General features: G+C 37.5%; 3 protein-coding genes across 6 annotated transcripts; 2 read left to right on the top strand and 1 right to left on the bottom strand.

The window, feature by feature from the left end:
* On the top strand, positions 1-16,738 carry LOC18774690 (mediator of RNA polymerase II transcription subunit 13). 4 transcript variants are annotated; one of them, XM_020567032.1, is made up of 23 exons: positions 1-283; positions 583-716; positions 2,042-2,115; positions 2,226-2,353; positions 2,635-2,721; positions 2,902-2,989; positions 3,074-3,154; positions 3,701-3,778; positions 3,866-3,945; positions 4,124-4,202; positions 4,330-4,650; positions 5,027-5,086; positions 5,495-5,738; positions 6,842-7,108; positions 7,367-8,710; positions 9,482-9,743; positions 9,815-9,962; positions 11,845-11,932; positions 12,056-12,134; positions 13,080-13,375; positions 13,689-14,772; positions 15,152-15,523; positions 15,711-16,738. In XM_020567032.1, the coding sequence occupies exons 2-23, from the start codon at positions 693-695 to the stop codon at positions 16,310-16,312; spliced, it is 5,886 nt and encodes a 1,961-aa protein (XP_020422621.1). In that variant the 5' UTR covers positions 1-283; positions 583-692; the 3' UTR covers positions 16,313-16,738. The 4 variants fall into 4 exon arrangements, with proteins under 4 accessions (XP_020422621.1, XP_020422620.1, XP_020422623.1 ...); XM_020567031.1 differs by having other exon boundaries at positions 2,223-2,353; XM_020567034.1 differs by having other exon boundaries at positions 583-721.
* Positions 18,098-18,863, bottom strand: LOC109949949 (arabinogalactan peptide 14-like). Its single transcript, XM_020567035.1, has one exon. The coding sequence runs from the start codon at positions 18,759-18,761 to the stop codon at positions 18,579-18,581; it is 183 nt and encodes a 60-aa protein (XP_020422624.1). The 5' UTR covers positions 18,762-18,863; the 3' UTR covers positions 18,098-18,578.
* On the top strand, positions 22,125-24,580 carry LOC18771936. The gene is made up of 6 exons (XM_007208630.2): positions 22,125-22,420; positions 22,676-22,729; positions 22,838-23,051; positions 23,455-23,740; positions 23,838-23,915; positions 24,219-24,580. The coding sequence occupies exons 3-6, from the start codon at positions 22,840-22,842 to the stop codon at positions 24,267-24,269; spliced, it is 627 nt and encodes a 208-aa protein (XP_007208692.1). The 5' UTR covers positions 22,125-22,420; positions 22,676-22,729; positions 22,838-22,839; the 3' UTR covers positions 24,270-24,580.

Below are 24,910 nucleotides of genomic sequence, written 5' to 3'. Positions count from 1 at the left end.
GGGGACAAATTAACAGAGACTGAAATTCTCACTCGCAGGCGCAGCAAGCACGACGTCAAATTGGATCCAAGTGCATAACCGAACGAAATAGGATCCGACTGAGATCCGACTCGTTTACACGCTCTATAATTTCTAGGTGCCCGAAACAAATCGATCCAAATTCATACTTGACTGTTGAGAGACTTGAGTGAAAGAAAAACCCTCTGAAAACTCTTCAAGCACGCGAAAACCAAACCAGTTCAAATCCCCGACTGAAATTTCCAGTTAACCAAACAAACTGAAGGTACGCTCATTAATATTACACTTCATTTCTGTCTCCGTTTTTCCGTTGTCAAGAAATCTTTGGAATTGGGAAAGAGATACATGTGAAATCTTGCCGCAGGTTTATGAAATTCTGAGTTTTTAATTTCTTTCCCTCCCCGTTTGTTGGCCACCGAACGCTTTGCTAGGTTTTATAACTCTTAACATATAGACGCATATATACTTACTTACAATCAATAAGTGCAAACAGTTTTATTTAGTTGCTGTGTTTTTCTTTGCTTTGGAAACGTGTATGAATTTTCGTTGTGCTGTTGTTTGCAGGGCTGAGAAATGCTTGGGGATTTGATTTGATATGAATTTACATTAATAAAAGAAGGTTGCAAGTAGTTGAAGACTGAGGGGAAGGAGCTCTAGAGCTTTATTGAAAAGGAATGTGGACCAATGTTTTCAAAATCGTATGGTCATTTGCTCTCATTTTATTCGTTCTGTTAGCCTTGAATTCTTGAAGTTTCATTTCTTTGATGTCATTTTTAATATTTGCTTAATGGCTTGGATGTAGTTATATTTGATAACTTTGCAATAGGGAGAGAAGAGAGAGAGAGAATACCAATCTTATTGAACGTGTAATGATGCATACAATAATGAAGATAGAAACCCTAAACTAACTATTAGAGATAAAAACCCTAAACTACAACTAATTTATGGATCCTGTTCGGGAACCACATAATTCAACACAAATTTTCAGCCCCTAAATTTTTTACCATCTAAGGGCTGAAATGCATCTGACATAACCGAAGAAACATCTGCTTTTATCTTGCATAATATACGAGGAATGTCTTTAATTTCTCTCTATATTAGTTGTACGTTTTCTCTCTGTAACCCATAAAGTTCTGTTTCCTCCCTTCCTTCATCATGGTAACCCGTCCAATAAGGAAACCTAATAATCATGACACCTGAATATTGAGAGTTAGAGGCGTAACCCATGGTGACATTTAACTGGGACCACGATATATGACTCACAACCATGTCTTTCTTTAATCTCTCTCAAAATCACTCGCTAACATCTTAGGAGGCTGAACCCTAAACCTTTTGGAAACAACAACAATAGACTGATTAGTTTTGTTCATAGAAACCCCATTAAGAGAAGGTTAAATTCCTCATGAAATCTGAGTTTGCAAAACGACATAGAGACATGTGTCTGTTTATTCACAAATCATTTGTTATTAAATTGTCGTTGTCATAAGGTAAACTCAAATATGATTGGTTTTGAAAGCTTCTTGTGCATTATTATATTAAAATGCAAAGTGGATCTTGAATGAAAATCTGTGTGTGGGAGTAATACAGAAGATGGATGAATCTTGATATTAACATACGAAAAACCCCTTCAAAATTTACCCAGTTTTCACTGCTGGAGAAAATAATGTATAGTCGTCAAGAAAGCCTTTTATCTTTGCAGAGCTAGAGAAAGTAGATGGTCGGGTTTGGAGAAGATTTTCTTTTTCATTCAGTTTCAGTGACGGAGTGAAGGAAGAGAGATAATGTGCCGAGGGGGAGAGAGAAAAAAAAAAAAGAAAGAAGGAAAGTTGGTGGGTTTCAATGGGTTAAAGTAACTCTCTAAATCTTATTGAAAAAACTACAATTTTCTAACAATATTTACTTAAAAGGGTATGCTGACTTTTTCCTTTTTGGTGTTGTAAGCTATCATATTTAATAGAAGGCCTGAAATATTTGATTTTAAAAAAAATAGTATTATTGTAACTGTTATTGATCATTTCAACAGGGCGGTCTTCATCAAATATCATGGTTTCAGTTCCTCCCGCATGATTCTGAGTTGATCCCACAACCAGATAAAAGGTGAATGTACACCCCAAATTCTCTTTAGTTTCCTAATAGTTAGGCAGACGGCTCAGTTTGTCCTGTTCTCTAAGCATTAGCAAAGCTAACTCTTTTCTGATGTTAAGCAGTGTGAAAGATGCTGCCACACAGCTGGTACTTTCATCGCATCTACAGTTGCAGAAGGAAGGATTTCTCAGCACATGGACCAACTCTTTTGTTGGGCCTTGGGATCCATCTCAAGGTTTGCACAATCCGGGTAAGAAATGGATCATTTAGTTCCTGAATACATGCCAGTCTGTTATAACTTATAACTGTTTGGTTGAAAATGTTGAAGAAATAAATCCCACGTTGGTTCGATGAAATAAGTAGTAAGTATGAAGTAGACCTCTTCACCTAATAGCTTAAAACTTGTTACATTGGATGTTTATTTGTTACTTGTTTGACAGAATAGGGAGAAAGTTACCATATTCCTCGTGTCCTATAGTCTATAGTTGACCATATTTGGTATTTAACTGCTGCTTTGTACAACATACACAGATGAGAAAATTAAACTCTGGCTTTTTCTTCCTGGCCGTCATTCAAGTTATGCTGACCCTGCTCAAGCTGCAGTCTCTAAATTAAGAGGTACTATGTGTTCTTCGTTTTTTGTTATGATTGTTGCATGTATTATTTATGGATTGGTAAATGGTGGTTACTTTGTTTGTTATCAAATACTTGTTGTGTACCATAGCCAAATTATGTATTATCGTGGTATGCAATTGTATCTGCGAAGTTATGTATTGATTTTAATTTATTTTGAGGAAGTTGTTGCATCTGGACTTTGGATGTCTCCTGGGGACTCAGAGGAGGTTGCGACTGCCCTTTCTCAGGCTTTAAGGAATCGTATAGAAAGGTCATTGCTCATCAATCATCTGAAATCCAAGCAGTAAAATTCATGTTGTTGATATCTTGACAGTTATTTTCTTGGTATTTACAGAGCGCTGTCTGGACTAGCCTACATGAGATTTGGAGATGTATTTTCAAAGTTCCATGCATCACAAAGTGAAGAGCTTCTCAGGTGTTTTATGCCTTGAGTGCTAGTTCCATTGGTAGACATGCTTTCTAAAAATTAAAATGTAGTATTCGCTGTAATAACGACAGCATTGATAACCTGCTTTTAACAAAAATGAGCAATATTTAATTTGTTCTTGTATGCTTTTATTATTTTATCTCCAATCATTGTACCCTTTGTTCCACAACTTAATCATATCATAAATCATCTGACTTCTTTATCATTACAAATACGTGTTTTGTGATTGTGGTTTGCATTTACTAACACTTGTTCCAACATGGTCTTAGGCTCAATACATTATCTTGGCTGCATTTTCATTTGTTGTTTGGGGTTGGGGGTGTCCCACTGCTCCTGTTAAACGTGTCTTATTATATTTTAATATCAACATGGTCACAACTAGTAACTCCCTAAAAGGAGAACTTCCCAACTGAGGATCAGAAAGATCAAAATAAATGATAAAGAAGTTATTCTTTTCTCTCTTCTAGGTGTGTGTAGTGTGCATGGATGGGTGATTGTGCAATAGTTGCCTAATTTTTTATTGATGTTGTGCAGGAGAGGCCAGCCTACAGTTGAGTTTATCTTTGCTGCCACTGAAGAGGGAATCTTTGTGCATGCTTTAGTATCTGCGAAGTGTGTAAATCCAACTTAGGAATAATTTTTGTGTAATGCTTGTTGAAACATATTTTAATGTCTTTTATTATTTATAACTCTTTATAGGCATATCCGAGCACTTTCCAGTGATGATTTGGAGAGAGTACAAAAGCATTCTTCCCAAAATTCGTGTTATGGGCTTCCAGGTTGGTCTACTTTCTATACTCTTTGACTCTAATTCCTAATGTACTTTGAGAAAGTGTGTGCTAGAACTCTTTAACCATACCTTCTATAGTGGGATTTGACCCGAAAATGTGAAGGTTCTTTATGTTTTAACTAGAAAATTGGTTCTATACTGATTTTGTTTGAAATTGGTTGTCACAGTTATTGTTTCTCCTCATGGAATATGTGGGAGGCTAACTGGATGTTGTCCAGGTGATCTTGTCAAACAAGTGTATTTCAGGTAAAATTTAATCTTTTATCGTGTATCTATTCTTACTATTTCAAATATCACTTCTTCATTTTGTGTTTTTTTTTTCCTTAAAAGAAAACGAAACATTAATGTTTGTTTATTGTTCTTGTTGATGTAGTTCTAGCAAGCTTAAGACTTCAAATTTCATTGGTCTGCCAAACCATGTCTCTCAAGGTTCTGGTTCCCAACTGACGTGGCAAAATTGCTATGTTGAAGTTACCCTTGGCTGTCCTAGACCTAGAAGTGACCGGGCCTTACAATCAAACTCAAATTCCTTCAGGAATGTAGTGAAGCATCACCCTGTTGAATCTCCTTCTTTGGGAAGAGGTGATCAGAAGGGTTCATTGGATAATATATCAGTTTATGAAAAAACATTTGTATATCCGGCTGAGGCAGTGCTTGTCCCATCCTTGCAAGTGGCCGGATCATCTCTGAAAAGGTACCTTAGTTTTTCTGTTCCGAGCGTGAGATTGATTTCTTAACATGATTTGGAGCCTCGCCCAAATGGGAGGCAATTGTCTAACTCGGTTGGATGTGTTTATATGTCCGTACTTGAGCTATTTTGGAAATAATCATTAGTATTTTTATTTTATCCATTTTTTAATGCGTGCATGCATGAAAATAACATGGGTGTTTCCCAAGCATTAGTTCATTCAAATATGATTTTATTCCTATTTTGTGCTAGGTTCAAGCTTTAGCTGTTTAGAATTATAATCTGTGGTCCACTTGCTGCACTGCCCATTCTTATTCAGCTCTTTATATGTTATCGACACGTAAATTTAACTTGACCTAAAACTGTTGATGTGAACTTGCAGATTTTGGCTTCAAAATTGGATTGGACCCTCCATGCCTGGCTCATCATTCTTTATGCTTTGGTTAGTGACTTCTTATCCCTACTTAAGCGTTTCTTGAGTTAACATATTTTTATTTTGCCATTATTGCAATTTTAGTATATTAAGTTAATTTGTTTTGCGGTTCTCTCTACCCCTTCAATACACTCACACGTAAATGTAAATTTGCTTTTTTGTTAGAAGACTATGATGGTTGCCGATTTTCATCAGTTTGACACAGAACAGTTAGATCGATAATGTTGCTTGTTATTCTTATGTCACTTAATTTGGTTTGATGTTCCAAAATATATATTTGACCTTTGACTATGGTTTTGGTCTGGTCATTAAACTCTTTTATTTTGAGGTTCATTATAACAATATAATTATAGATAGAGTCTAAACATTGTTGCTAAATGTTATATCTCTCATTTCTGGCTGTTCTGGTTTCTGCAGTTCTGACAGCATAGAACCAATGGAGGAATGCAACGAAACCAATGGGATTCGCACACAACGTGGGTATAATAGTAGTAGCAACAGTAATAGTAGCAGCATTAGTAGCATAAGCAGCAGCTCCAGCGATAGTGATGACAAGATGGCTACAGGAGCCAGTGAACTAGAGGCAGATGCCGATTCCTTAACCTGTAGACAGTCTGGTTTATCTTTTAATAATCGGTTGGGAAATGATATCTCCAAATTGGTACATCATCTATTCTTTAGTTTTTTCACCTATGGTATATGGACACGCATTGGTATTGTAATTCAAGCTAAATAAGCAGTCTTAAAGTTTCGTCAGCTAAGTGGATTATTCACGACATGCTGGGACTAGTGTGTTAAGATTTCAGAGAGACGGACCATTGACACACTACTTATTGATCAAACACCGATACTGTCCCCAACTTGCATAGCCCACCAGGTTTGGGGTTTTATCACAAAAGGCCTCGGTGTTATTGGTAGTGAAACCACTAAGTTACCTATTGTATTTTATTTTGTAAGTTTCCAACGTGGTAATTTTACGTTCCTCAACATAGTGTTAACTAGCATTTGAAAATCCAACTGCTAGTGGGGAGAACGGTTTGCAATATCTTAGGCTTGTGATGCATATTATGCGTTTATGGAAAAGGTTCCTTTATATCATGAGTGCAGACGGAGATTCTTGGTGTGCATGACATGTGTTGTTTGGTCATTTGTATTTAATAGCGATGTTATATACTGTGTGATAACTGTTAATTTTTCAAAATTTTATATGTAGCTCAGGTGGATTCCTGGTCAACTGGTCGATGCACTTTTAATATAATATGAGTGAAAGTTGTTTCTTATAAAAAAAAATATAGCTGGGTGTAAACCTTGTGGTTTGTTTTCTTGTGATAACTGTTGGGGGGAGCGTTATGGGAAAGACCATTTGGAGTTCACTTTGGTCTTTGGTTTCTTATAATTTTTGGGAAATACCGTATTTTGTTATTTTTGCAGATTGGAGGGCTGTACTTAACCTAGTTTTCGGTGTTCTCTCAGTTTAAGCTATTAATAAAGTTCAGCTCTCTCATTAACATTGATGACATCACTAGAATATTATACCTGCCATTAAGCATCTCACCATTTCTTTGGGCTGACGAGTTTTATTAATGGCTTTGCTCTTGTATTTTGAAGTGATTAATAAAGTTCATTTTTTATGAAAAAGGGATGGAAAGTCTATTTACTGAATAAATTTAAGTTTACGTTAGCTCTCCTATGTTGTACCACTTTTATTACTGTTTGTTTATTTGGGATGAGTTCGTGGGATAAGTGATTATTATTTCTCCACAGGGTTTTAAGCGTCCACGAGATGGGATGGCAGAGTCATTTGCTGAAGTGGGAACAGCTACAAGTGCTTCTCTGCAGGATACATACAACTCTGATTTTGGTTCCATGGAAGTCAACAACTCAGCGATCACTGTAGTTACAAATGACCAGATTGGATCTCTTTGGGATTGGGATGGTGATGACAGATATGGCACTGATATCCATGCTTTGATTAATGAATTTGGAGATTTTGGTGACTTATTTGAAAGTGATGTTTTGCCTTTTGGAGAGGTATTTTCTTATCCTGTAAGATATTTACGTATACATTCATAAAGCATTGCATGTTTACAGGATCTTCCTTTACAGGCTTCTTGATTGCAGTTTGTGTTGCAATATGTTTTTGCTTGATCGAACCTATATTTTAATAATTCTTTCATGACAATAAAGGGCAACCTTTATTTGATAGACCTGCTTTGTGTTGTCCTCCCTTTCATTTTAATGACATGATTGTGGTTCTTTGATCTGATCATGTTTCTTTGTTTTGTGAAGCCCCCAGGAACTACTGAATCTCAGGCTCTCATGTTTTCTGCACCAGATTTTGGCGATGTAGTTGACAACCCAGTTGGGGTGATGGATGTTTCTGATCAGTTGCTTTTGTCCGAGGGTTTTGCATCCTTTGAAAGCTTTATTCCACCCCCTCCTGCAGCCATGGAAGAGACGCTCATAAAAAATCAAGAAGCCATAAATAGTGCTTTGTCCTCGGGTCCAGTGAACTGCTCTTCAGCATCTAATATAAGTGAATTTGATCACATAATAAAAGCTGAGGCACTGATGACATTTGCTCCTGAATATGGAGCTGTTGAAACACCTACAAGTGAAGTCTCATCATCCATTTTCAGAAGCCCATACTTGCCCAAATCTAGAAAAGCAGAGAGTTCAAATTCAAGCCCGAGCATTTACACATATGGTCCAACACCACCTTCTTCTTGCTTTGATGGATTTGATGAGAAGACTGGCATACCGTCAAATTCTAAACCATTTGCTGGAAAGAAAGATGCAAGCAACATTTTCCGGTCGAAAAACTATTACACTCATGTGGAGAGTGGAAAAGAGCAACAAGACAGAAGATTGCTTACAAGTAGTAATGGCATTGTGGTTGCACATGATGGGGTGGCGCAATCTCCTTTCCCTGTTCTCAATTCTACAAATGCGGTCAAAGCGGCACAGAGGAAAATGACTGAAGGCACATTTGAATCAGAAAATTCCTTTCTATCTATGAGGACCATTCCTGCAACTGAAATTGAGTGCATCTTATTTCAGGCGTCAATGTGTAGAATACGACACACCTTGTTGTCTTCAAGTAGTCTCTCATCTATTGGTTTTAGTAGGCTGCCAGGTGACCAAACTGTCATGCCAGAAAACATATCTGGAAAGTATGAGGCGAGGAGGAAAGAATCGATACCCGTTAGAATTGCTGGTGATATTGATGGAGGAATGATAGATGGGCATCTCAATGCCCCTGTTGGTGTCTGGCGCTCTGTAGGAGCTCCTAGAGTCCCAAAACCCACAAGTTCATCTAGTATGGAAATTAGCTCGTCCTTGCCTCATACTTCATTCAATGATGAAAGTATGCTTTCTTATGGGAGACAACCACTTCAGGAACTTCTTGATGGTTTGTCATTACTTGTACAGCAAGCTACTTCCTTTGTTGATTTGGCCCTGGACTCAGATTGTAGTGATGGTCCTTATGGTTGGCTGGCGTTACAAGAGCAATGGAGGAAGGGATTTTCTTGTGGGCCGTCTATGGTCCATGCAGGTTGTGGGGGTACACTGGCTTCTTGTCACTCCCTGGACATTGCTGGTGTCGAGTTAGTTGATCCACTCTCTGCTGATGTAAGCTTTTATTGCATATAATGCTCTTTTATTTAGCAAGTTGACGTCCTTGTTATAATAGCATGCTGTTGCTCACTATTATTCCACTTTCAAACCTCATTAAGGATAAATTCTAATGTGAGATTATTATATGAACCTTGGGTTAGCATACTAAGTATTTAGTGCCTGTCTTTGATGGATCTATGTAGGTACTGTGTTAAATTACTTACTTTTGATGCCTTGTAAATTACAATTATCACGTTGGAAGAGTTTCATCTTATGGTTTGTAGTTTGAGACTCCATTCTGAGGGAGGCAAAATGTATTTGAAGAACTAACTAGATATGTCGAAAGTTTCTTAGATAATCAAGCTAAAGTCCTAATAGACTGCTTGGATGAGCATGCAGTGCTTTGGCATCTATACTAGGATATAACTTGTGCCACTTATGATCATGCTTTCAGTCACAATGTTTATAGTGTGATACTTTTTAATTTTCTTGAAAACGACCTCCTCCAAGTCATTATTAAGGTTTTGTTCAATGAAACCATGTAATGCCATCAAATTTATTCCAGTTATTACTTGTTCCATAGAAAAGCAACATCGTGGTTGGGTTTTGAGTTTTTTTGGAAACAATATATAATATGAAAGGCTATTAGGTTGTTAATCATAATATTTATCTGTATATTACTAGTTTTCGTTGTGGATTCTTGTGTGTGACCTTATTATGGAGTTATGTTTTATTATGGGATTATATTGATGAAACAGATATCAGAGCATTACCTTTGTCCCCCAGGTGCATGCTTCATCTGTAATTAGTTTGCTGCAGTCTGACATAAAGACAGCCTTAAAATCTGCGTTTGGTATTTTGGATGGGCCATTGCCTGTCACTGATTGGTGCCGAGGTCGCAACCAATCAGGTGAAAGCACAGTTGATGGATATTCTGCTGAGTCCACTATAAGTGAATGTAAAGATTCATCAAGTATTGTAGCTCCCTCTATTATAGAACCATTAAGCCCATCACCATCTTGTTCTGCTGGATCAACTTGCCTTAAAGGTATACTTATGCTTGTATGTACTTGATGATGTTGCTGATTTCATTATACCTAATAGTTTGAGTTTCAACAGTTTCTAGTGCAATGGATGGAGCAAAAGTGGACGAGACATCCCAAAGAAGATCAAACCAAGAAAACTGTACTTCTGAGTCTGATCTGCAGATGTCCTCCCGGCTAAGACCGACACTTTTTGTTATTCCGTTGCCTGCTATACTCGTTGGGTATGTATCCTGATACCACTTTTGTGTGACAACATCTGGAAGTGAAATTAGACATAATTTTGTTTTGTTTAACAACAAGGATTCATATATAAGGAGAGCTTCCAACAGAATATGGAGGATTCTATGACCTCCTACACAGAATAGCCGAACAACACCCCAGAGATAAATATAAGTTAGCCTTATAATCAACTCATAGGATATGAAACCATACCAAAAAAATTATACACCTGTACTATAGCTAAAGAGATCAGAACCGACTGATCTTTCTTTCCAAAAGTAATATGCTATATCAATGAGGAACCCCATTATTGAACTCCATATTACCATTGAAATTCCTCATGAGTTCTATTTTTATCTTGTGCAATTGTGCAATGATGCTTTCATATAGTTGAACCTCAAATAACTAAACATCTTTTGGTAATGTAACCGTACATCTCATACGGTTTCCTGTAATATGATTTATCTGTGTTCTCAAGGATTTTGTGAGGTTTGCTTTAGGGCGTAGCGAGGGGGAAACACGCTGTTGTTCCCTGCGTGATGAAATTCTGCAAAGGGAGCCTTTTGGCCGAAGTGTATATCTTAGGATGTACCAAAAAATGTATACCTTTAGGGATGAGGCGTGTCCCTGGAAATAAAATCTAAAATTTCTTTGCCCCAAACATCAGTCAGTACTTAGCCGGGCCGTGGAACTAAAAAGCCCCTTCGGATGAAAAAAAAAATTATTAAGGGTTTTTAAAGCCTTATTTTTTATAATGTAACATGGTATTATCTTATTTCAATTGGGAGGAGAGATGGCTGAGTGGACTAAAGTGTCGAGTGTTAAAGCGTCGAGTGTTGGTTTTGTTCTGTCTTTATTCTAAAACCTGTATCAATCCCTAAACACCCCAAATCTCTTTCCTTGACACAGTAACTCCCTCTGTGTTGCGGCGTGTCATTTTTAGCGTCCCCTAATCTCATCCATCATGGTCAGTTTTATTAACTTGAGTAAGAAGCATTTTTTTGGAACTGTGCGAAAGACATTGAAGGAGAGAAATACCTTATGGCCCTGTTTGGTTCATGGGAAAGGAGGCTTGGGGAGGGGAAATCAATTGCTTTCTCATGTTTGGTAAGTCCAGGCATGGGAAATCATTGTCTGGCACATGGGAAAGTACGGGGGAAAGTGAAGCCCTCCTCCCAACTTGGGTTTTGTTTTCCCTCCTCATGGGAAAGTTTGGGAAAATGAGCCAACATTAAATGCACATTTTTCATGACCATGTTGTCCCCATTAACAATTTAGAATTACAATATATCCTGATTACTTTCCCAACATTACCAAATGTAGGAAATGAATCTTCCATTTCCTATCCCTTGGGAAATGACATGGGATGTGATTTCCCCGCAAATCCGTTCTGTAAACCAAATGGGGCCTAAGTGCAAATTTTGTAATCAACCATCTGTTGGGGCAATGTTGACTTTTTTTATGTATAAAATTTGTGGGACATATTTTGAAAGCTAGATACATGATGTTTGTGGTGTTAAAAAATTAGTGTCATTTAGCACTTTTATCCAACTATTTTTATACCTTCTTGTATATACACATAAGTGTAGGAGTCCCAGTTCCTGAAGGCGTAGGCCTTGTTTTGTGGTGGGTGGTAAAACACCTCGTTTTACACCTCTTCATGATTCATGAAACTGTGAGTAGTTCTCTATTTATGGATGGTCAGATGAAAAATGCATAGTTGGATTGGAATTGAGAATAGCTTGTTGAAATGCTTGTGTTGTGGCATCTTCTTACTGATTTTTCTTGAGGATATGAGTTTGTTGTCATATTTGAGATAATTGTTATGTCTTTTTGCACGATTCACATATAACAGAAATGTGCAAATGATGATCTATGTATTAGGTATCAAGACGATTGGCTTAAGACATCAGCAAGCTCTCTGCAACTTTGGGAAAAGGCTCCGCTTGAGCCTTATGCTCTACAAAAACCTGTAAGTTAATTGAAATTTGCAACAAATGCTAGATAGAAATTATTCATGTCTAGTGTTGAAGAATATTTGAAATGCTTGTATATGTGAATGGTTCTTCAACTTTCTGTTCATTAATTGTTGCAGATTACTTATTATGTTGTATGTCCAGACATTGATCCCCTTACATCTGCTGCTGCCGATTTTTTCCAACAACTAGGAACTGGTAAGTCATAATTTGGTTCAATGAAGATTATTATCATCTTCTTTTCCATTTTACAAGATTTGAACTGGTATTGTTGTCTGTTTGCACAATTTACTGAAGTATCATAGCAAAGAAAAGAACAATCCTCCTGCACTACAAGAATTTTGTTGTTACAAAAGTTCCTTATGCGATGGAGATCCTACTTTTTTAGGGATTTGAATGGGAATTTTTGTTTCATTAGGGAACTTAGTTTGAGATGATTTTGAGTTGGCCTTTATAAATCAGCTATGGTATACTCTTTTGATAGACTAGATATTTCCCCTGTGATCCTCTATTTCTCTCTTCTTCCCTCGCTTCCCCTTCTATTTTCCATTTTCTGCCTCTCGATGTTCTCTCTGTCTCTTGGTTCTGCATCATTATCTCAGTGGAGGAGAAAAATTATGCTATCAGTCAGTAAGGACGACAAAGCTCTAATCAAACAAGGGATTGACTAATTTTACGGAATAATTCTGCTTCAGGCAGCTGCCCTGACCCTCATAGGGGCTAGTTAGGTAAGGGGCATGGGGTTTTCTCTAGCCTCTGGAAAAGGCTCAATGCAGTATAATTTATGTTAGAGTTATACATGACTGGTCAACCCCTAAAACAAGATAAGTTAGACTGTCCTTGAGGAGAACGATGACTAGAGAATTATCTTAGGAGAAAGCATACTATTCTCCCAAAGCATTAATATTTTAATTAAAAGAGGAATTTCTGAGTTGTTAATTAAAGGGAAAATAAAACTTGGCCTTGCAGAAGGCCTTGTTCTTGGCTCTTCATAACTCGTTTATTTATGGTGAATTTGCATGGTTCCTGATGTTCTTTGTTTAGTAGGAGATAAGTTATTTGTTCCTTAACTTTATCTCTACACCCCTCCCCCTTTTCTTTCTGTGTTTTTATTCTTTCTGTTTATCCCTTTTTCTTTTCCAGTCTATGAAACATGCAAACTGGGAACTCATTTACCCCAGAGTTTTGGGAGCCAAATGGAGGTTGACTCTGGGAGAAGGCCATCGTCTGGGTTTGTCCTACTTGATTGTCCTCAAGCAATGAAGATAGAAAGTAGAAATGCATCTCTTGTGGGCTCACTAAGCGATTATTTTCTTTCTATTTCGAATGGTTGGGACTTGACAAGCTACCTTAAGTCTCTCTCAAAGGCTCTCAAAGCTTTGAAACTTGGTCACTGCTTGTCCACAAATGCAAAAGAAGGAAGTAGTGGTCCTTCTACGGTGAGTAGAATTAGGCCTTCAATTATTGTTGTATTCAGACCTGTTTCTTTTCCTTTTCTTTCATGATTTTACAAATTTCTTTTTGTTCCTATAATTTGGATAAATTGATATTTAGGCTTCAGAAGTATATGCTAAAGTGCAAAGCTTACTTAAGTTATCTATTTGAGACTCTTTTGAGTTCGCTGCAAAGTCATTTTCCCTTATTTTTATAGTTAGTTGGAAATGTATTTCCGCTAATTGCTCAATATAATCAGGAAACATATGTAACTGCTTTTGATTGACATCACATGTTTTGTTGGTTTTATGCATCCAGGTGATTTATGTAGTGTGCCCCTTCCCTGAGCCTATTGCAATTTTACAGACTGTCATTGAATCTTCTGTTGCTATTGGATCAGTCATTTTCCAATCAGACAGAGAAAGGAGATCTATATTGTACAGTCAGGTTTCGAAGGCATTAAGCTACTCGGCCACAGTGGACGAGGCATCAATATCAAATATTTTAGTACTCTCTGGGTTTGGTATTCCTAAATTGGTACTGCAGATTGTGACAGTGGATGCCATTTTTAAAGTTACAAGCCCGTCACTGAATGAACTTGTAATTCTCAAGGAGACTGCTTTTACTGTTTACAACAAGGCTCGCCGAATATCACGGGGAGCCTCTAGTGATGCAGTCCAATCATCACTGTCTAGTAGATCCCATACAGTCCTCTCGCAAATGTCTTCTCCTACTCCAGGGACGTGGAAGGACTGTGGTGGCCCTCGAATTACTGGGCATTCCCTTCCAAGAGAGGGTGAGATGGATGCTAGTTTGAGGACTGGTAGCTGGGATAGTTCATGGCAAACAACAAGAACTGGAGCAGCAAACTGCGATCCCAACAGAATTGGAGATTTTTTTTCTCAAGATGAGACTCGCTACATGTTTGAACCACTTTTTATTCTTGCAGAACCCGGTTCTTTGGAGCGTGCATTTTCACCTTTAGCTTTTGGTAATTTACCATCAGAACCTTCAAAGGCATTGTCCGATGACATCAGTGGAGGCTTTATGCAGAGTACAAGTTTAGGTGGAAGTGCGGATTCTGGATCAGGCTCTCAAGCTGATGGATCAGAGCTAGATAAGATTCCTCCTAGCCTACATTGTTGCTACGGATGGACAGAGGATTGGCGTTGGCTAATATGCATCTGGACAGATTCAAGGGGGGAGTTACTTGATAGCCACATATTCCCTTTTGGTGGAATTAGCAGTAGACAGGACACAAAGGGACTGGAATGTCTTTTTGTGCAAGTTCTGCAGCAAGGCTGTCAAATACTGCAGGCTTGCTCTTCGGATACCGGTGTTGCCAAGCCGAGGGACTTTGTGATTGCACGCATTGGAAGTTTCTACGAACTTGAATACCAAGGTATGCAGAGTTCATCCCTATCATTTTAGCTTTCAAGGTTCTTATGCTTTTCTGTTTAAAGTTCAAGCAGTGTTTAGGTTCTGTTAGGAAGCTGCAACTAATTGAGTGGAAACTGTGTTGTGCAATTTCTTTGATGAATTGTAATGGAAGATGAATTATATGTATGGTGAAGATTGTATCATGAGATATATTCCTTTTCTCTGTTGGTAAATACATTTCTTGCAATCACCTTTTGTTTTTGGAGGGGGTTTGGGTAGGATGGGGTGGGTTAATCAATTTGAATATTGTTTGTACAGCCTATTTGTTGAAACCATTTTATTCTCTTTTCTCAAATTGGCATTGTGTTCATTTTCATATTTTCCCATCTGATTGTGAACAGAGTGGCAGAAAGCAATTAATTCAGTTGGGGGTTCAGAAGTGAAAAAATGGCACTTGCAACTGCGGCGATCTGTGTCTGATGGAGTGTCTGCTAGTAGTAATGGGCCTTCATTGCAGCAGCAGGAGATGAGTTTGATTCAAGAAAGAACCCTACCTTCTTCACCTGGTCCTCTGTATGGCAGCTCTCACTCAAAAATATCTGGATTTATGAAAGGTGGTTTAGGACAACCTTCTGTGAGAAAGCAGCTTATGGGCACACAGTTGATTGACAGCTCAAGGAGTTTGCTTCAGTGGGTGCAGAGTATCAGCTTCATTACAATTGCAATTGATCATTCTTTACATCTTGTTTTTCCAGCAGATACGCAATCACCAGGTGAGTTATTTCCTCTCTACTTGGTATGCATAGAAAATTGTCTATTATGAACATAGTTCAGTTAGCTAAATCACATGAGTTGTTTGATACTGAGCCACTGCAAACATCTGACTACATAATCTGCCAAGAGGATCAGAGAAGTTATTTTGAAGTTGTCAGATCATAATATTGATTCCACTCTGTGCAGGAGCTCAAGGTGGTGTTGGTGTGGGCTCATCAGGGTATCTGGAAGGCTTCACACCTGTGAAGTCCCTTGGTTCCACACCTGCTGCTTACATTCTGATCCCATCACCCAGCATGCGTTTCCTCCCTCCAACGCCACTTCAGCTGCCCACATGCCTCACTGCTGAATCACCTCCACTAGCCCATCTCCTTCACAGTAAAGGCTCTGCTATTCCCCTTTCTACTTGTTTTGTGGTCTCAAAAGCTGTACCTACTATGAGGAGAGATTATAGGAGCAACTTGAAAGAAGAATGGCCTTCAACTCTTTTGGTCAGTCTTATTGATCATTATGGAGGTAATAACTTTAGCCAAGAAAAACTCATGAGAGGTAATACCAAACAAGTGGGAAGGAGTCCAAGCTCCGAAGCTAGAGAATTGGAAATTGAGACGCATGTAATTCTCGAATCCCTGGCAGCAGAGCTTCATGCACTCTCCTGGATGACTGTGAGTCCAGCATACCTGGAGAGGCGAACTGCACTGCCTTTTCACTGTGACATGGTTTTGAGATTAAGAAGGCTTTTGCATTTTGCTGATAAGGACCTCTCCAGGCATCAAGAGAAGCCATAGTGCGGGTGAAAAAACAAGACGGCAGTTAATCACTTGGTCATTTATTGGTAAATATATTGTTGAATGAAATGCCCAAGTGAACTCTAGGTGGCCGCGATACAGTTTAGCGCCTCTATATACAATTTTTGCAAAATAGAATTGTAGATGTAATGTTAGCCCGCTAATTTTGCCATATTTTTTCAAATGGATGTAAACATAAATAGGCTGTCCGGGAAGAAGTAGTTAGATCTAACAGGTGTAGATTTTAAAGATGTATATGAACTGTTGAAGGATAAATTTGATGTGCAGATTTCTCTACTTGGAGAGGTTATCATCCCATTTTAGGAATTTAGTTAAATCCTCATTTATATTCTAATTCTGTATGAATAATGTGTAAGGAAGGGATCATGGTATGCTCTCAGTTTCATTTTTGTATTTATTTAACCAAAATTTCGTCTATAATATTCGAGCCCAACACCTCCAACAAAATAGTAACTGGGCCACAACAAGGCCAGTTATGTAAATGGGCACTTGTCCTATAGAAGATACAAATGTAATACAAAGTAGATTCTAGAAGGTGAATAATCATGTTCTTGTGTGACGCATGCATGTGGATGTGCGGATGTGCGGTTGTGCGGATGCGGTGGTTGAATTTAGATCAAAGTGATTATGGCAATATTAACACTAGTAGTGAGTGAGCAGAGCACTGGGAAACTTAAACTGGTAAACTAATCTATTGGGATCTAATCAAATCTTAATTACACTAACAACGACAGACTTCTAACTTCTCCACTTTGCCTTCCTTTGGAAAAGCAATTTTCCATAAGTCAAGTATGGCCCTACCCTTCTTTCTTTCTTTCCTTCTCTTTCTTTCTTTCTTTCTTACACCAACTCAACCTCAACAAGCATGTGATTGATCATTGCTGCTCTGAATTTTGTATGAGAAGATAAGACGTAACTTTTTTATTGTTTTCGTGCCATGTGACATCAACTTGTTTTAACGAGAGGAGCAAATATTTTTTGTTCCGTTCCGACTTCCGTGTGAACTGATTGAATATGAGGGTTCTGTCTGTGTGTCTAGTATAGCTAAGATGATTTATGGGTAGCCAACCCTACTTGTCAATGATACGTACATACACTACAATAAGTTGCAGTTGCAGACATCAATTAGTTTAGTTGTGTTTCATTGCTTTGCATCCGAGTTCGATTTCCTCCTTCGAAATTTACAATATCCTTTGTATTGAAGACAAAACACGCATACAATACAAGAAATTATTGTACAAAAGATATAGATATTTTAGGCATCAAGTCATTTTATTCATTCATGGATACGAAGAATTTCATTTGGAACACAACAATACAAAATATCTGAGGCTGTTCTCCAAAAGCAAGGCTACCCACACAAACTTGATTTTTCCCAGGATCAAAGTATTTGGTTTTTTAATTTTGTCTTTTCTTTTGTTTTTTTATCGATTGGTTTTGTTTTTCTTGGTAAGTGACCAAAGTACATGGTTTAGGTAGAGGGACTTCAAGCCTCCTCTTGAATCTTGATCACAGGAATACCTGTCCATGATGCTAGGATGCTACCAAGGGAGAGGAGAGAGAGAGAGAGAGAGAGAGAGAGAGAACCAGAACCAACCAATGCCCTTCATCATTACATTACAAGGGGATTAGAATCTGCCAAGCTGGCTAGCTACAACTCTTGCCAACAACCCTTCATATTTTCCTCTTTCTATATAATCCTTTTCTATTTTCTTATGGTGAAACTGAAAAACCATTCAGAAATATTACAGACACAAGAAAATATATACATATATATAGAAGAATAATGGAATTTATTACTACCAAACCAATGAATCACAGATACAATGATAGAGAAAATCTATCCACCACTAGTACAAGAAGCAGCAGTACATCACATTCACATTCTTCCCCATGATCTCCTTATTATTAGCCTAAATTTAACATCCCATAGGCATATTCCCCCATCAAAAACAAAATTAGACAAAATTAACATTTAATTATACATCATATATGATACAAAACCACCAACAAACACATCAATCACACCCAAACAAATCCCAACATCAACAATAAATAATTAAATTTAAACCTGAAATTCCCAAATAATATAAAAGAAAATCCCAACCCACTTTCCCTCTCTGTCCCCCTTGCTCCCTCTCATTAAACACTCAATACAAGTGAGTAAAGAGAGAGATTAGGAGAAATGGAGAGAGAGAGAAATGAGCAAGCAACCATCAAATGAACCTAAAATGCAGTCATGAGCTCAGAAGAAGAACCCAAAAGCCAAAGCTGCTAGAGATGCAAAGAAAGTGGGGGCAAAGGCATAGGCATCAGAAGCTGGGCTTGGTGCTGGAGAATCAGCTGCAGCTACTTTTTGAACGCCAGACAAGGCCACCATCACAACCACCAACAAAGCCACAAAAGCATTCATCTTCATTGCCTCCATTTCTAGCTGCTTCACTTAAACTCAGACTTCAGAAAGAAAGAAAAAAGATTGGAAGAAAGAAGCTCTGGCTCTGCACTTGCTATCTAGTTTGAGAGAGGCAGAGTTTTGTAAGGACAATAGTGTGGGTGGTAGGGGTATATATACACACTCAAAGAGAGGAGAGAGAGAGAGAGAGAGAAAGAGAAAGATTCAAAGGTGTTTTTGCAGATTTTAATTTTCAATTTTCAAAGGAGGCTGAACTGCCCGAAACCCCAAAGTGAACGTTGTGGGGGTTGATGAGATGAAGTTGACACTTGACAGGGTGGCTTTGGCATTTTGCCATACAGCTGTCACTTTGCCTCTGGGTCCCTACCCACCTTTGCTGTCTTCTTTCGAATCTTTAACTACTGTTCTTGGCTTTTTTGTATACAAAATTTGCACTTTCTTTTTACTAGTTTATTCATTAAGTTCATGTTCATGCCTCATGTGCTCATGATGAGTGAATGTCTTGCTTTCTTGTTGGTTGGTTTTATTTTGAATTTGGTAGGAATGAATGAGAGGTGATGAGCTGTTTATGCTTCTTTAACAATAGCTCAGTGGATTGTTATAATAATTGGTATGCAATTTGAGCTTCTATTATTATTACTACATGTATTTTCTCTCTTTTAGTTGCAGGAGAGAAGACCGGTCGATCAACAAACAAGATTAGTTGTGTTGTCCGGCTATCTCCATCCCGCAACTAAAGCTCCTGGTTATTATTAGTAAGAGTAATGTGGATGCTTTTGATATAGAATTAGGAAAGACGTAACATATAAAGCAACCTCATTCCCCATCTCTATTTATGCAAGCCCTTAACATTAGGGAAGGAATTTAAATGGACATTAATGGGCTGGAGGATCTGGGGTGTGGAAGTCAAGTCAAGTGATACAAGAGGTAAAATTTAAGCTTAAAATCCAAATGAAAGGGAAATTGGAACTGCTTGTGGTCCTGCAATATCAGTGGGCAACCATAGCCTATAGCTGGCTCATAATTTAGATGGGTCACCTAATTTGTACCGGCTGCGTTGGTGTGTTGTCTATTTCAGCTTCATTCCATTCTTTTCTTTTTTGAATGTGTAATGTTACCAAAGTCTAAATTTAAGCTTCAAATAATCTTATTAATTATAAGGTTTGAGTATTGGAATGGAATCATATTTAAGTTCTGATGATCATATATATTATCACACACAATTATTTGGGGCCAAAATATATATATATATATCAGTCCCCTTCTATTGAGGGATCCCTCAAATAATTTTATTTGAAGGACGCCCTTTAGGGTACCCTACAATTTTTTTCTCAATGATCCAAACTATCTATTTTTTAGGTCTTCATTCATAGATCATCCTTACAAAAAATTAGACAAATCGGAAACCGTTTCGACATCCAATTGTGTCTTACAAAATCAATGAACACGGTGCTTCAAGAAAATGCTAAAATTTCAATAACTTAATTGAGTGGTCAAATGATATCGGATTCAAGTGATTTTTTGTAGAGATGATCTTTGAATGAGTATCTACAAAATAGACAGTTTGGATTAGTGAAATACAATCCGGAGTGGGGCCTACAAGGGGTGTCCCTCAAATAAGCTTATTTGAGGGATCCCTCAATGGAAGCTCTCTGTATATATATATATATATAATTAAGAGTATTGTGCTAGGTGGCTCCAACTCCAACTCCAACTCCAACTCCTAGCATATGAAAGAGTTCAAAACACTTGTAGACTTTTTGTACTATGAAAACGAACATGGAACTAATGGGGTTGATTATTTGGGTGGAACAAACAAACCAACCATTTCCATTTAGAGAGAGAGAGAGAGAGAGAGAGAGAGAGAGAGAGAGAGTTTTTCTTCGGTTGTTAACTTGCAATTGGTTGGTAACATTGAGATTAATTTGCACTTTACATTGTATGTATAGCAGCTAATTCCTTTTGCTTTGGCTTGCAAGGTAATTAATATATTAAATAACACGAGATTCTTGTTAAGATTTAAAGAGATTGACGATATTATTTCTACCTTAATCATATATAAAGCTCAATATGTATAAAATTTTATCACAAAAAACATTGATGCTATTAGTTTTTGAACCACTCGTTGTTGGAGGTGTGCAATGTGGACGATTGCACATATTATAATTTTGTTCAACATATATATATAGGGAGCTTCGGTTTAGGGATCTTTCAAATAAGTTTATTTGAGGGACACTCTTGTAGGGCTCACTCCGTATTGTATTTCACTAATCCAAACAATCTATTTTGTAGATACTCATTTAAAGATCATCTCTACAAAAATTCATTTGAATCTGATATCATTTGACCACTCAATTGAATTATTGAAATTTAGTACTTTCTTGAAGCACCGTGTTTATTGATTTTGTAAGACACAATTGGATATCGAAACAGTTTTCGATTTGTCTAATTTTTGCAAGGATGATCTATGAATGTAGACTTAAAAAATAGATAGTTTGGATCGTTGAAAAAAAATTCGTAGGGGACCCTAAAAGGTGTCCCTCAAAATAAAATTATTTGAGGAATTTCTCAATAAAAGGAGACTGATATATTTATTTGAATGATTCTTCAATAGAAAGGGACTGTATTATTATTATTATTATTATTATTATTATTATTATTATTATGTACTTGTGGAGTAGTGTGGGTGTTTGGGACGAAATTAATTGTCAAACAAGCCTTTTCTATAGTCAATATTATTGGGCTGGGGGCTTCTTCGTATTCGTATTCGTATTCATATTCATATTCATATTGGGTTGGGCTGATTTAAGTGTAACAGCTTTTTGCTTTGTGGTGTTGTTCAACTCTTCTGTACTTTGTACTTCCTTCCTCTTCTTTCGCTTCGAGTTTCAACTACTTACTCGTCCACTTACCAGTTACGGTTCCTTCAATTTTCTCCGTTCAGACAAGTGACAGGATTAATATAGTATAGTGAGATGGCCTTGCCTTCTTCATTTTATTTTTAATTTTTTTATACAAGCAATAATCTAAATTATTCTAAATTAATCTATTTTATATAAGGAGGTTCTAATTTAAATGCAATGCCATATTAAAAAACTATTTAACGTGTCATTATATTATTGGTCGAAAATAGCAAAAAGTGTTATTCCCGTTCATGAAAGTGTCTGTCAAGGCCAATAGCTTCAGCCCCCCTACCCATCCTATTTATTATTTTGTTAGCATAATAAAATAAAGGATCATAGGGTAAAATACAATAAAATAAAAAAGCTCAGACACTTGAAGGAAACCCATCTGACCCTCCATTTGCTATCCGACGGTTAGGATCGTTTTATAGATGTATAGGTAAGTGTATAACGACTAATGGAGAATAGAGACTATACTATACTCTGGTGATTGGAGGGGCAACAAAAACAAATCAAAATAAAGTAGGGTGAAACCAAAAGAAACAGAGGCTCCTCTAAGAGAGAGAGAAACTGAGAGACTCTCAGAGCTTTGAGTGTGGAGATAACAAAGAAAGCGCCGATTTTTGATTTCTTGGCCTTTCAGAGACAAAAACCAACATACACTCTTGTTCAGTTTTTCTTCTTCTCGTTATTCTGGAGAAAATTTGAGGGCAAATTTCTTCACTCTTTTCTGTCTCTGCTGCTGGCCTACTGCTCTACTGCTATCGCTATGTAATTAAGTTTTCTCCTTCAAATCTCTCCTTTTTTTTAATTGTTTAACTTTCATGGTCTGTTTGGTTCCGAAGAAAAAGAGAAACAAACCCAGAGATTCAATGGAATTAAGATTAACTGGTCCTAAATCCAATTGGGTTCCTTGCTTTCTTTTCTTTTATACTTTCTCAACAACCAAACAGAGCAGAGGATTACTCTGATATTGTTGTCGATCTAATTCGTTTTTGGGTCATCGTAAATCCTCTGAAAATGCAGGGTTGCCTGAGATAAATTGCATTCATTTCAACAGTTATCTCCTCAGATCTTGAGGTCAGTTTTCAGTTCTCTACATGTTGGGAAATTTTCTGCCACTTTGTTTTATTTTCTCGCGCTTTCTATTGTTTTTTAAGTAAAATTTCAAATGGGTAATCTCTTCAGAAATGGAAAAAGAAGGGAAAAGCCAAAGAGAGTCTAAAGCTACAGAGTCAGACTTTGTATTGCAATGGGGGAACAGAAAGAGGCTTAGATGTGCGAAGGTGAAGAAAGACCAAAGCTTGAGCAACACCAAATCGTCAGACTGTTTGAGGAAGAAGAAAATAACTTCTCGTGCCGAGAAAGAGTCTCCCGCTCCACTACCCCAGCGCATCGACAAGTAAGAAACATTAATGCTTTAATTGAAATAAGAAACAAATATGCTAACTTTCCAAAGCTTGAACTATGCAAGAAATTTGATGATTGGGATTGGTTTGAAGCAGCTTTTGTTGAACTAAGAACGTGTGTGTTATTCTATTTTTCTTTTCTCTGAATTTAGAAATTTAATGAGGTTTAGCAAAAGAAAAAAAGAGTTCATGCTTTGAAAGGTCCCTTCCCAAAAATAAATAAATGAGAAAATTGATCAATCCTTGAATCATATGGGACTTGTGTAGTTGGTGTTTTTGCTGATACTATTAGATCCGGGTTTCAATACTTTATTTTCACACAATTCTCAACCAGACAGACTATTTGTGAAGGGAATAGAGCCAACATTGTTCCAAGTGGTTATGTTTTGATTGCAGGAATTCAGCTTCGCCGATGAATAGTGGGAAGTTATTTGTTACTTCACCGGAGAAGGAAGATCGGTATTACACAACAAGGGGTTCAATAGGCTTGGATGATAATGGGAAGGTGTTAGGATTAGATTATCCTGGTCATGCAAGGGATGACAAAGGAGGCCATGTGTGGCCAAGGTTGTTTCTATCATTGTCTAGTAAAGAAAAGGAAGAGGATTTCATGGCTATGAAAGGGTGTAAGCTACCTCAAAGGCCCAAGAAAAGAGCAAAGCTGCTCCAAAAAAGCTTACTTGTAAGTTGTTCATGAGAGAGAGAAAGAGAGAGAGAGAGAGAGAGAGAGAGAGAGAGTTAGTGATGTGGGTGTGACTTATTCTCACTTTTGTGTGCAGTTGGTAATGCCAGGTGTATGGTTATCAGATTTGTGCCAGGAGAGGTATGAAGTGAGGGAGAAGAAGGCTTCAAAGAAGGTATTCTGTCTCTCTTATGCAAAATTTAGTTAATTGCTAACTTCTTTGTTCTATCCTGAATGCTTGGCTTGGCTCTGTTTGGTTGCTGGGATGTGAAGAAATTTGGTTTTGAAATCTCAAATGACTTTAAATGTTGGGGACCTGAGAGAACTGTCCTCAAAATTGTGTATCTAATTGAAATGTTATGTGTTCTTTTACCTTTTCCATTTAGTTTCCTAGCAGCCAAAGAGAGCCATAGTTCTGTTGCGTTAACTATGCAAATCTGTAAGAAGGGTATGTGATTGGGTTTCCACTATGATGCAGAGACCCAGAGGATTGAAGGCCATGGGAAGTATGGATAGTGATTCAGACTGAGAGAGAGAGACATAAGAACAAGGGCAGGAAGATACAGTTTTTTGGGATAGTTATAGGACTGGAGTAGGCAACTAGGGACAGAGATCAAAGCCGGGAAAAAGAAGTTAGAAATGGTGTAATCTCTGTACCCAAATCCCTTGGTTGTCTATGTATAATTGCTTTGGCATTTTTGAGAGTTGGAAAATAAATTTCATCGTCTTCGCTAGTTCCATGATCGCCGCTTTTCCTTTTAAAAAAATGTATCTATTTATCCTCTTCATTTCCGAGAACTGCAAGCTTGTAAAGTGCATTGCAGCTTGCGTAGTTGACAACTTATCATGGTCACATTATCTTCTGGCAATCAGCTGATCTGTTTGCTATAAGTAATGGTTGTATTGTTACCAAAGCCACTTAAAACACATGCAAAACTCAAACATGCCAAGAAAGCCTAAACCATTTCGGCGAAAATATTACCAAGCAACCATTCTATTTGTTTTGCTATGCACGCATTTGATTCCAACGATTCCATAGTTGCATTGTGATAAGATATAATACGTACTGACTTCCAAGGTCTTTATAATACGTACAAAGATTCTTGTTCCTTGGATTGGATATTTAAAGGGGCAAGCCGCTATCTCTTTCTGCAGAAGAATGAGCCTGCA

This window comes from Prunus persica, chromosome G6, assembly GCF_000346465.2.
Source record: "Prunus persica cultivar Lovell chromosome G6, Prunus_persica_NCBIv2, whole genome shotgun sequence".
In the NCBI taxonomy this organism is placed as follows: Eukaryota; Viridiplantae; Streptophyta; class Magnoliopsida; order Rosales; family Rosaceae; genus Prunus; species Prunus persica.
Note: the sequence above shows the minus strand (reverse complement) of the source record. Positions and strands in the feature narration are given on the sequence as shown.

Coding starts and splice junctions, on each gene's coding strand:
- LOC18771936 (XM_007208630.2), top strand. CDS start 22,840: ATGGAAAAAGAAGGGAAAAGCCAAAGAGAGTCTAAAGCTACAGAGTCA. Junction 23,052..23,454: donor CTACCCCAGCGCATCGACAA/GTAAGAAACATT, acceptor TTTTGATTGCAG/GAATTCAGCTTCGCCGATGA. Junction 23,916..24,218: donor AGAAGAAGGCTTCAAAGAAG/GTATTCTGTCTC, acceptor ACTATGATGCAG/AGACCCAGAGGATTGAAGGC.
- LOC18774690 (XM_020567031.1), top strand. CDS start 693: ATGTGGACCAATGTTTTCAAAATC. Junction 5,087..5,494: donor TCATCATTCTTTATGCTTTG/GTTAGTGACTTC, acceptor TGGTTTCTGCAG/TTCTGACAGCATAGAACCAA. Junction 15,524..15,710: donor AGCAGATACGCAATCACCAG/GTGAGTTATTTC, acceptor CACTCTGTGCAG/GAGCTCAAGGTGGTGTTGGT.
- LOC109949949 (XM_020567035.1), bottom strand. CDS start 18,761: ATGGAGGCAATGAAGATGAATGCTTTTGTGGCTTTGTTGGTGGTTGTG.